General features: G+C 39.9%; 1 protein-coding gene across 1 annotated transcript in view; it reads right to left on the reverse strand.

The window, feature by feature from the left end:
• Tmem123 (transmembrane protein 123) overlaps positions 1 to 10,089 on the reverse strand; it is a 73,925-nt gene extending 63,836 nt beyond the window's left edge. Inside the window, exon 1 of the mRNA XM_075967650.1 lies at positions 10,007 to 10,089. Coding sequence (XP_075823765.1) covers positions 10,007 to 10,089 — 83 coding nt within the window. The remainder of the gene's footprint in view (positions 1 to 10,006) is intronic.
• Between the last annotated feature and the right edge of the window lie 2,162 nt (positions 10,090 to 12,251).

Here is a 12,251-nt window from a genome sequence, read left to right on the forward strand (position 1 = left end):
GCACCTGATGTAATGAGGTTTTGCTCTCTCTCTGTCACTTCTATCTGCTACCTGCTATTTGTTTTTTGCTTTTGCTTGCTACATAATCAGCTGGGTGTTTAGCTATGGTAGATCCTTTTAGACTGTACAGGACAATGTTTCAAGAGCTTGGGGTGTTAAACCATAACAGGTTAAGAGCCATGAAAGTTTTTGGGAATAGAGCTATTGATGATGGTCAAACACTTTGTGACTATAATTAATTCCATTGAATTAAACTTAAAATTGACTAAAATGTCAAAATATAATTTCCAAAATATTTAAAAACAATAAATATGAACAGGCTTAGTTGGGTACTGAAATATTCTCAAATACCATGGACGAAGGGGGACTGAACATTTGAGGAAGAAAGTGGGCAGAAAGACACTGTACAAGCATTTGTTTCCCAAACACATCTGGGCTATAACACCACCATGTTGCCCACGTCCAGTGTGAGAGCCAGCAGTATTCCATGTAGACAGCATGGGCTGGGATCGTCACATCCTTTCCGGGCTACAGTCAGTCGCCAGGAGCATCTTTAAGGATAAAGAAGCAGGGTTCTACATGGGGCCAGACTCAGGATCTCCTGTGAGAGGGCCTCCTTCGTTAGAGAGGAAGCCGTGCTTCACAACTGAATAAGCATAGTGCCCACAGTGAAAAATAAGTGGGACACACCTGAGCACAGAATAAGGAAGTGGAAGGAACAGCTGCCCCTCAGGAGACATGCACTCACACACACTTGGACTCCCGACACCTTCCCTTCACAGCTGAGCCCCTCTGTACTCATTCATTCATTCATTCTTTATTCAGCCTTCTGCGGTAGGTCTCAGAACTGCCTACATAGCTGAGGAAATCCTCCCACCTCCATCCCAAGTGCTGGAGCCATTCCTGGCTTCAATTCCCTTTTGTGTGCATTTTCAGGTGGGTGTTGTATACATCCCCAGACCAGTGTCTGTTTTGACATGGTTTTAACTATAGTGTTTTCTGTGATATCGTATACCTATATTCCTTAGCACATGGAAGGCCGAGATAGAGGGATCAGTAGATCAAGACCAGTGTGAGCTACTTAGAAAGTCTGAGGCCAGTCTGGGCTTCATGAGGTCCTGTCTAAACAAAACAAAACAAAACAAAAATTTTGTTTAGGAGACTAAGAGTGTGGAAGGGGCCCAGTGTCCTGTTGACAGGAGGCCTAATGGGATCCATGGAAACTGGTCTAGGTCTTGAAGGATGTGGTAGGATTCCTAGTCAAACTCTGTGAAGATCCAATGGTAGCTACATGTGGCTTTGCAGTGCTCACTAAGAGAGCAGTTAGGATATTAAAAAACTAGTTAGAATGTTAACTCAGGAATCCAAATGTTTTAAAATATTGAAAGATTAAATGTTAATGGGACTTTGGCACAAGGTTTTGTGTTTTTTCTTTTCCTTATGCAGTATTAGGGATGGAAGTCTGAGCCTCATACCGCCATGTTGTTGTTCGACCACCAAGCCAAATCTTACCCCAATGATCTTTTCAGGTTTTCCCCAGGAGACAGACTGTTACTGTGTAGCTTGGCTGTCCTGGAACTCACTCTGCAGACCTGGTAGCCTCAGACTCACAGAGACCCTTCTGCCTCTGCCTTCTGAGCTGGGATTAAAAGTATGCATACCCAGAATCTTTTTACCTTTTGAAAATTTAGTATTATATGTTTATTCTTTGAGAATTTTATACATATGCACAAGGTCTCTCAATCATATCCATTCTCTACCCTCCAACTCCTCCTAAATTCCCCTCATGTTTTCCTCCTAACTTCTTCATTTTTTAAAATAACCCACTGAGTCCAATTAATGCTGCCCATATATGCATTCGGTGGAGCACGGGCAACTCTCACGGACCACACCTCTAAGGTAAACTGATTCCCCCGCCCTTACCAGATGTTGATTGACTTCCTCTCTGCTTTCTCATTAATTTCTGGAAGTTGTGTCTGAATTTGTGAGCCCTGTTCAGAACCATGATCAGGTAACTTGTTTCTGAAAGCCCTACTCCTGGCTTCTCAATCATTTTAATGAGCTAACCACCCCACCCCCTCAGTTCCTTTCTTACCTCATCTGTAACATGAAAATAACTGGCACCAGGGTTCTGAGAGTTCTGTGTAACTGGTGTGGACACGTGTGTATAATCCTGTGAGCCTGATGTCCTAAGGGACACTCAGAGATCTTTCATGTGTGCAGTTCCTGAAGACCTCTGCCATCTTCTGCACCCTGTAAACATTTATAGCTACTTTAATTTTTTCATTCCAAAAACTATTAAATGAGTGTTAAAATTTTAAGTATGATATAGAAATATGCAAAATTAAAATGTAAAAAATGCTTTGTTTTTCCTCATCAGGGTTAGCATTTAGGTGATGTGGGATTTTATCTATATGCTGTGAACACCATTGGTTAATAAAGAATCCGTTTCCGTCAGTGGCTTGGTAGAACAGAGGTAGGTGGGGAGAACTAAACTGAATTCTGGGAGAAAGAAGATGGAGTCAGAAGAGAAGCCATGGAGCTGCCGCCAGAGACAGACTCGTTGAAACCTTGCCATGAGCCTTATGGTAAAATGATGGGGGAGAGTCTTTTGTTTTGTGTTAATTTCATTGGTTAAATAAAGAGACTGCCTTGGCCCTTTAATAGGACAGAAAATTAGGTAGGCGGAGTAAACAGAACAGAATGCTGGGAGAAAGAAGCCAAGTCGGGCAGTCGCCATGATTCTCCCACTCCAGACAGACGCAGGTTAAGATCTTTCCTGGTAATCCAGCTCGTGGTGCTACACAGAATATTAGAAATGGGTTAGATCAATATGTGAGAGCTAGCCAATAAGAGGTTAAAACTAATGGGCCAAACAGTGTTTAAAAGAATACAGTTTCCATGTAATTATTTCGGGTGTAAAGCTAGCCGGGTGGCAGAACACAGCCCGCTGCTCCTATTACAACAGTAAAATATTAAATAATGGAAATGGGTTAATTCTAGATGTAAGAGCTAGCTAGCAATACACTTAAGTAATTGGCCAAACAGTGATTTCATTAATGGTTTCTGTGTGGTTATTTCTGGAGTTTGGGCAGATAGGAAACAAACAAGTGGCCTCCTTACAACATTTAAGTGGTTTTCTTTGCCTACCTTTCTGCTCTATGTTCCTGTGTGCTCAGTCTTATAGGTACTAGAACCTACACATGCTTGTCACACAAGGCCCCAGGTCAACCCTAGAACTACCCTCTAAATGATTGTGAATACGGAATCATAGGACACATATCTTCTTTCCCAAAATAGAAATTATCTGCCCTTATTGCCTGGCAAACTCTAAAAACAGAATATCTTGGGCTGGAGAAATGGCTCAGTGGCTAAGAGCACTGGATTCTCTTCCAAAGGACCTAGGATCTATCCTCAGCACACACAAAGTAGCTTACAAGCATCTGTAACTCGAGTTCCAGGGGACCCAATGCCCTCTTCTGGCCTCTGTGGGCACTATACACATGTGCACAGATATATATGGAGAAAAATACCTCTACAGATAAAATATTCAAAAATAAGAGTATCTTTTACTTATTCTTGGACAATTTCACGCACGTACACTGTGCATCTTGATCATATGTACTACAACTCGCCAGGAACCCCAGCCCCCTTTCAATGTTCCCAGTCTCTCCTAATCCTCTCCAATCACATACTCTCCCTTTTGGGTCAATAACCTGCTGAATCTAGTTAGTGTTGCGTGTTAGAATCCTAATGTATTTCGCTGACTTGACCTTGGACAGGTAACCTGAAGATACATTATCTTAATACAAAATATTCAGGAAATATAGGATAACATGAAGAGACCAAACCAAAGAATAATAGGAATAGAAGGAGAAGGAGTCCAACTCAAAAACACAGAAAATATATTCAATGAAATCATAGAAGGAAACTTTTCTAACCTAAAGAAAGATATGTACATGAAGATACAAGAAGCTCACGGAACACCAAATAGACTGGATCAAAAAAGTCCCCTCACCACATAATAATCAAACACTAAATGTACAGAGTAAGGAAAGAATATTAAGAGCTGCAAAGGAAAAAGGCCAACTAACATATAAAGACAGACCTACCAGAATTACACCTGACTTCTCAATGGAAACAATGAAAGTCAGAAGGTACTGGTCAAGCATTATGCAGACATTAAGAGACCATAGATATCAGCCCAGACTACTATACCCAGCAAAACTTTCAATCACCATAGATGGGCAAAATAAGATATTCCGTGACAGAGCCAGATTTAATCAATTCCTAGACACAAACGTAGCCATACACAAAGTACTAGAAGGAAAACTCCAACCAATGAAGTTAGCTACATCCACAAAAACACGGTCAACAGATAATCTCAAGACAGCAAATCCCAAAGAATGGAAAAACACATACAATAATAACATCAACCACCAACAGAAACTAAAATGACAGGAACTAGCAATCACTGGTCATTAATATTCCTTAATATAAATGGACTCAACACATCTATAAAAGACACAGGCTAACGGATTGTATAGGAAAACAGAATCCATCCCTCTGCTGTATACAAGAAACACATCTTAATCTCAAAGACAGACATCACCTCAGAATAAAGGGTTGGGAAAAAATTTCTAATCAAATAGACCTAAGAAACAAGCTTGTGTAGCTATTCTAATATCTAACAAAATTTGCTTTAAACTAAAATCAATCAAAAGAGACAAAGAAAGACATTTTGTATTAGGTACAGGAAAAATCCATCAAGAGGAAATCTCAATACTGAATGTTTATGCCCCAAATACAGGGACACTCTCATATGTAAAAGAAACACTACTAAAGCATAAATCACACATTAAAACCTACACACTAATAGTGGGAGATTTTAACATCCCCCTCTCACTACTGGACATGTCAGTCAGACAGAAATGAACAGAGAAATAAGGGAGCTAACAGATGTTATGACTCAAATGGACTTAAGAGACATCTATAGAACATTCCATTCAAACATAAAGGAATATACGTTCTTTTCAGGACCTCATGGAACCTCTTCAAAATTGACCACATACTAGGTAACAAAGCAAACCTCAACAGATACAAAAACATTGGAATAACCCCGTGTATTTTATCAGATCACCATGGCTTAAAATTAGAATTCAGCAGCAACACTAAGTCCAAAAAGCCCACAAGCACATGGAAATTAAGCAATGCTCACCCGACTCATCAATGAGTCATGGAAGAAATAAAGGAAGAAATTAAAGACTTCCTAAAATTCAAAGAAAATGAGCGCACAACATACCCTAATTTATGGGACACAATGAAAGCAGCATTAAGAGGAAATTTCAGAGCACTAAATGCTTATATAAGAAGCCTGAAAAATCCCATACTAGAGAGTTAACAGAACACCTGAAAACTCTAGACCAAGAAGAAGCAAACTCACCCAGGAGGACTAGATGGCAGGAATAATCAAATTGATAGCTGAAATCAGCAAAATAGAAACAAAGTAAACAATACAAAGATTCAAGGAGACAAAGAGTTGGTTCTTTGAGAAAAATCAACAAAATAGTCAAATCTTTATCCAAACTAATAAAAATGCAGAGGAAGAATACCCAAATTAACAAATCAGAAATGAAAAGGGGGGCATAACAACAGACATGGAGGAAATCCAGAGAATCAGCAGGCCATACTTCAAAAACCTGTACTCCACAAAATTAAAAAAACAAAGGAACTGGACAATTTTCTGGATAATATCTCTTATCAAAATTAAATCAAGACCAAATAAGCATATTTTTAAATATATATAATATTTTATATAACAGAATAGAAATATAACAGAAATAGAAACAGTTTTTTATAGTATCCCAACCAAAAAGCCCTGGATCAGATGGTTTCAGTGTAGAATTCTACAAGATTTTCAAAGAAGAACTAATACCAATACTCCTCAAATTGTTCCACATATAGAAACAGAAAGAACATTGCCAAACTATTTTATGAGGCTACAGTTACCCTGAAAACAAAACCACACAAAGACATTACTAAGAGAGTTACAGATCAATCTCACTCATGCACATTGATGCAAAAATAATAAAATACTGGCAAATTGAATCAAAGAACACATTGAAAAAAAACTTCCACCATGATCAAGTCGGCTTCATCTCAGAAATGCAGGAATGGTTCAACAATTGAAAATCTGTCAATATAATCCACCATATAAATAAGCTGAAAGAAAAAAATTACATGATCATCTCATTAGATGCTGAAAAAGCATTCAACAATATCTAACACCCCTTCATGATAAAGGTCATGGAGAGATCAGGGATACAAGGAACATACCTAAAGCTAATAAAAGCAATATACAGCAAGCCAACAGCCAACATCAAATTAAATGGAGAGAAACTCAAAATGATTCCACTAAAATCAAGACCAAGACAAGACTGTGTACCCTCTCCATATCTATTCAACATAGTTCTTGAAGTTCTAGCTAGAGCAATAAGACAACAAAAGGAGATTAAATTGGAAAGGAATAAGTCAAAGTTTCACTATTTGTAGATGCTATTATAGTATACATACATGACCCCAAAAATTCTACCAGGGAACTCTTATATCACTTACCAAAATTAAATCAAGACCAAATAAGCTGATAAATACCTTCAGTAATGTAGGCAGGATACAAGATTAACTAAAAAAAAATCAGTAGCCCTCCTAAATATAAATAATAAAGAAACTGAGAAAAATCAGAAAAACATTACCCTTAACAATAGCCACAAATAGCATAAAATATTGGAGTAACTCCAACGAAACAAGTGGAAGACCTGTATAACAAGAACTTGAAATCTTTGAAGAAAGAAATTGAAGAAGACACCAGAAAATGGAAAGATCTCCCATGCTCTTGGGTAGGTATAATTAGCATAGTAAAAATAGCAATCTTACCAAAAGCAATCTACAGATTCACTGCAATGTCCATCAAAATCCCAGCACAAGTCTTCACAGACCTTGAAATGGTACTCAACTTCAAATGGAAAAGCAATAAACCCAGAATAACCAAAACAATCCTCCACAATAAAGAAACTTCTGGAAGCATCACAATCTCTGACTTCAAACTTTACTACAGAGCTACAGTACTGAAAACAGCTTGATATCGGGCATAAAAACAGACAGGAGGGCCAAATGGAACTGAATCAAAGACCCAGGTATCAATCCACACACCTACGAACACCTGATTTTTGACAAAAAAGCAAAGAATATGAAATGGAAAAGGAAAGCATATTTAACAAATGGTGCTGGCATAACTGGATATCAACATGTAGGAGAATGAAAATAGACCCATATCTATCACCATGCACAAAACTCAAGTCCAAATGGATCAAAGACTTCAACATAAAGCCAGCCACACTGAACCTCATAGAAGAGAAAGCAGGAAGTACACTTGAATGCACTGGCACTGGAGACCACTTCCTAAATATAACCCCAGTAGCGCAGACACTGAGAGAAACAATTAATAAATTGAACCTCCTGAAACTGAGAAGCTTCTGTAAAGCAAAGGACACGGTCAGCAAGACAAAACGATAGCCTACAGAATGGGGAAAAAAGCTTCACCAACCTCAAATTGGACAGAGGGCTGATCTCCAAATATATAAAGAACTCAAGAAACTGATCCTCAAAAGAACAAATAGTCCAACAAAAAATGGGGTACAGACCTAAACAGAGAACTCTCAACAAAGGAATCTAAAATGACTGAAAGACACTTAAGGAAATGTTCAACATCCTTAGTCATCAGAGAAAAGCAAATCAAAACAACTCTGAGATTCCAAGATCAAAAACACTGATGGCGACTTATGCTGGAGAGGTTGTGGGTAAAAGAGAACACTTCTGCATTACTGGTGGGAGTGCAAGCTGGTACAGCCCCTTTGGATATTAATATGGTGATTTCCCAGAAAATTAGGGAACAACCTTCCTCAAGATCCAGTAATATCACTTTGGGTATATTCCCAAAGGATACTCAATTGTGCCACAAGGACATGGGCTCAACTATGTTCATAGCAGCATTATTTGGCATAGCCAAACAACCTAAACGCTCCTTGACTGAAGAATGGATAAAGAAAATGTGGTACATTTATACAATGGAGTACTACACAGTGGAACAAAATAATGACATCTTAAAATTTGTAGGCAAATAGATAGTTCTTGATAACATCATATTGAGTGAGTAACCCAGACCCAGAAAGACATATATCATATATACTCACTCATAAGTGGCTTTTAGACATAAATCAAAGAAAAAGCAGCCTACAATTCACAATCCTAGAGAACCTACACAACAATGAGGACACTAAGAGAGACATACATGAATCTAATCCACGCAGGAAGTAGAAAAAGACATGATCTCCTGAGTAAATTGGGAGCATGGGGATCATGGGAGCAGGTAGAAGGGGAGGGGAGTGGAGAAAAATGTATAGCTCAATAAAAACAATTTAAAAATATAAATTAACAAATGAAGAGAGAGAGAGAGAGAGAGAGAGAGAGAGAGAGAGAGAGAGAGAGAGAGAGAGAGAGAGAGAGAGAGAATTCATACAGTCTTTGGCACCTGCCTAGGGTCCCAGTGTTCAGAAGGTTGTCACAGAGGTTGATGTAAGTTCAAGGCCAGCCAGAGTAGTATAGCAAGGAATAACCATCCAGGGACTCTCTCCAAACAGCATCAAAAACCCAAACCAAGAGAGGGCTCTGCCCAAGAGCCTCAGCAGAGCTCTGTAAATGGTATGGGGCTTTTGGAGTCAGCTTACTCTTAGAAAGTCGCTAAAATCAAGGCTTTGGGTTAGAAAAAGTGTATGGCTGTGCCATTTTCTTATTAACAAGCACTTATCTTTAAAGGCCGAGATCTCGGTGAGCTTGTTATCCCTCATCCCCCAACAATACAGCAATGCCGCATGGGTGGGTCGATAAAGGGCGCAGAGATGAACCTCTCCGGAGAAGGTTTCAGGAAGAGCTTTATTGTGCCTGAACAACTATCTCTTTTTTTGTTGTTGTTGTTGTTTATTTTTATTTTAGTTGTTGAAACAAATTTCAGCCTCCTCCCCGTTTCCCATTTCCCTCCCCCTCCTCCCACACATGGCCCCCTTCCCCCACTCCATTCTCCCTCCCTCTCCAGACTGAAGAGCAGTCCAGATTCCCTGCCCTGCGGGTCGTCCAAGGTCTTCCCACTTCTATCCAGGTCCAGGAAGGTGAGCATCCAAACAGGCTAGGCTCCCACAAAGCCAGTTCATGTATTAGGATCGAAACCTAGTGCCATTGTCCTTGGCTTCTCATCAGCCTTCATTGTCTGCGACGTTCAGAGAGTCCGGTTTCATCCCATGCTTATTCAGTCCCAGTCCAGCTGGCCTTGGTGAGCTCCCAATAGATCAGTTCCACTGTCACAGTGGGTGGGTGCACCCCTCGCGTCCTGACTTCCTTGCTCATGTTCTCCCCCCTTCTGCTCCTCATTTGGATCTTAAGAGCTCAGTCCGGTGCTCCAATTTGGGTCTCTGTCTCTGTCTGGATCCATCGCCAGATGAAGGTTCTAAGGTGATATGCAAGATATTCATCAGTATGGCTATAGGATAGGGTCATTTCAGGTTCCCTTTCCTCAGTTGCTCAAGGAACTAGCTGGGGACATCTCCCTGGACACCTGAGAGCCCCTCTAGAGTCAAGTCTCTTGCCAACCCTAAGATGGCTCCCTTCTGAACAACTATCTCTATAGTCGAAACATGTCACTGCGAATGATTAGCATTACCCCCATTGGACAGAGAGCGCTCACACCACCAAGGTCTCTATGCGGAAGAAGTACATTAAAAGAGGCACAGAGAGTGCACACTGGCCAGCTACGCAGGCTACTTCAGTCTTCAGGGTCTGACTTCGGGCATGCTCAGGAGCATCATATGCCACGCTTCTGACTGAGAAGCACAGTGTGCTAAGTAGGCTGGTTGCCAGCTGGGAGAAAGGCTCTTACATAGTCCACGCTAGTCCTCACCTTGCAGTATAGCTGAGGATGATTGTGAACTTCTGATTGGTTTGCTTCTGTATCACCTCCCGGGCCTGGGAATATGAGCACATGCTACCATGACCAGGTTCTGTGGTGCTGGGTTTGAACCCAGGGCTTGGTGCTTTGCAGGCCACCTAGAAAGGTGGTGTGGCTCTCTGGTGGTGGCATTCCTCTGAGATCTAATGGAACATGTTATTTAACTGGCTTTTGTCTTAGGGTTACTATCACTTTGATCAAACATCCTGAAATAACTAATTGAGAGAATGCCTTATAGCTGGCTCTTATGGATGGATTTCCTCAATTGAGGTCCTTCCTCTCAGATGACTCTAGCTTGTGTCAAGTTGACATAAAACCAGCAACCACAGCTTTCTTTTGTATTATCTTGTTGTGTTAGTTTGAATGTAATTGTCCCCCATAACTCAATAATCTCATAGGGAGTGGTGCTATTAGGAGGTGTGGCTTTGTTGGAGTGGGTATAGCCTTATTGGAGGAAGTGTGTCACTGTGGGTTTTGATGTTTTATATACTCAGGATGCTGCCCAGTTTATTAATGGACTTCCTGTTGCCTGTAAGATATAGCACTCTCAGCTCCTGCACCATGCCTGCCTGCATGCCGCCATGCTCCCTGCCATGACATCTGAAACTGTAAGTGAGCCAGCTCAATGAAAGGTTTTCTTTGTAAGAGTTGCCGTGGTCATGGTGTCTCTTCACAGCAATCAAAAAACACACTTGTTTTCCTCTCTCTCTCTCTCTTTCTCTCTCTCTCTCTCTCTCTCTCTCTCTCTCTCTCTCTCTTTTGTTTTTTGAGACAGGATTTCACTGTGTAACTTTGGAGCCTGTCCTAGAATGCACTCTGTAGACCAGACTGGCTTCAAACTCACAGAGATCTGCCTGCCTCTGCCTTCCAAGTGCTGGGTTAAGGGCATGTGCCACCCTACCCTGCTGTTTTCCTGTTTCTTATAGACTATAACAATACTAAATTGATGTTAGAGAGAATACTTTTCAACTTGCTGGAATTTATTGATAAAACGAAAGTTCACTCATGTCAATAAACTGAGTTTTCTTGAACAGTCAACTACTGAACCATTTCTGGGTCAAGGAAGAAATAAAGAAAGAAATTAAAATTTTCCTTAAATTCAATGAAAATGAAGGCACAACATATCCAAACCTATGGGACACTATGAAAGAAAGCAGTGCTAAGAGGAAAGTTCATAGCACTAAGGGGCCACATAAGGAAAATGGAGAAAGCTCACACCAATGACCTATCAGCATGCCTGAAAGCTCTAGAAAAAAAAAGAAGCAGACTCACCCAAAAGAAGAAGACAGGAAATAATCAAGTTGAGGGCTGAAATCAACAAAATAGAAACACAGAAAACCATACAAAGAATCAATGAAACAAAGAGCTGGTTCTTTGAGAAAATCAATAAGATTGACAAACCTTTATCCAAACTAATCAAAAGGCAGAGAGAGAACATCCAAATTAACAAAATCAGAAATGAAAAGGGGGGACATAACAATGGACACTGAGGAAATTCAGAGAATCATTAGGTCCTACTACAAAAATATATACTCCACAAAACTGGAAAATGTAAAAGAAATGGACAACTTTTTAGATAGATACCACCTACCAAAATTAAATCAAGACCAGGGGATTAATTTAAATAGACCTATAAGCCGTGAGGAGATAGAACCTGTCATCAAAAACCTCCCAACCAAAAAAAGCCCAGGGCCGGATGGTTTTAGTGCTGAATTCTACCAGAACTTTCAAGAAGAGCTAATACCTATACTCCTCAAAGTGTTCCACATAATAGAAACAGAAGGCTCACTGCCAACCTCTTTTTATGAAGCTACAGTTACCCTGATACCAAAACCGCACAAAGACTCAACCAAGAAAGAGAATTACAGACCAATCTCACTCATGAACATGGATACAAAAATTCTCAATAAAATTCTGGCAAACTGAATCCAAGAACAAATTAAAAAAATCATCCATCATGATCAAGTAGGCTTCATCCCAGAGATGCAGGGCTGGTTCAACATACGAAAATCAATGTAATCCACCATATAAATAAACTGAAAGAAAAAAAAACCATATGATCATTTTATTGGATGCAGAAAAAGCATTTGACAAAATTCAACATCCCTTCATGAAAAAGGTCTTGGAGAGATTAGTGATACAAGAATCATATCTAAATATAATAAAAGCAATATACAACAAGTCGACAGCTAACATC

The sequence above is a fragment of the Microtus pennsylvanicus genome, chromosome 3 (assembly GCF_037038515.1).
Source record: "Microtus pennsylvanicus isolate mMicPen1 chromosome 3, mMicPen1.hap1, whole genome shotgun sequence".
Lineage (NCBI taxonomy): Eukaryota > Metazoa > Chordata > Mammalia > Rodentia > Cricetidae > Microtus > Microtus pennsylvanicus.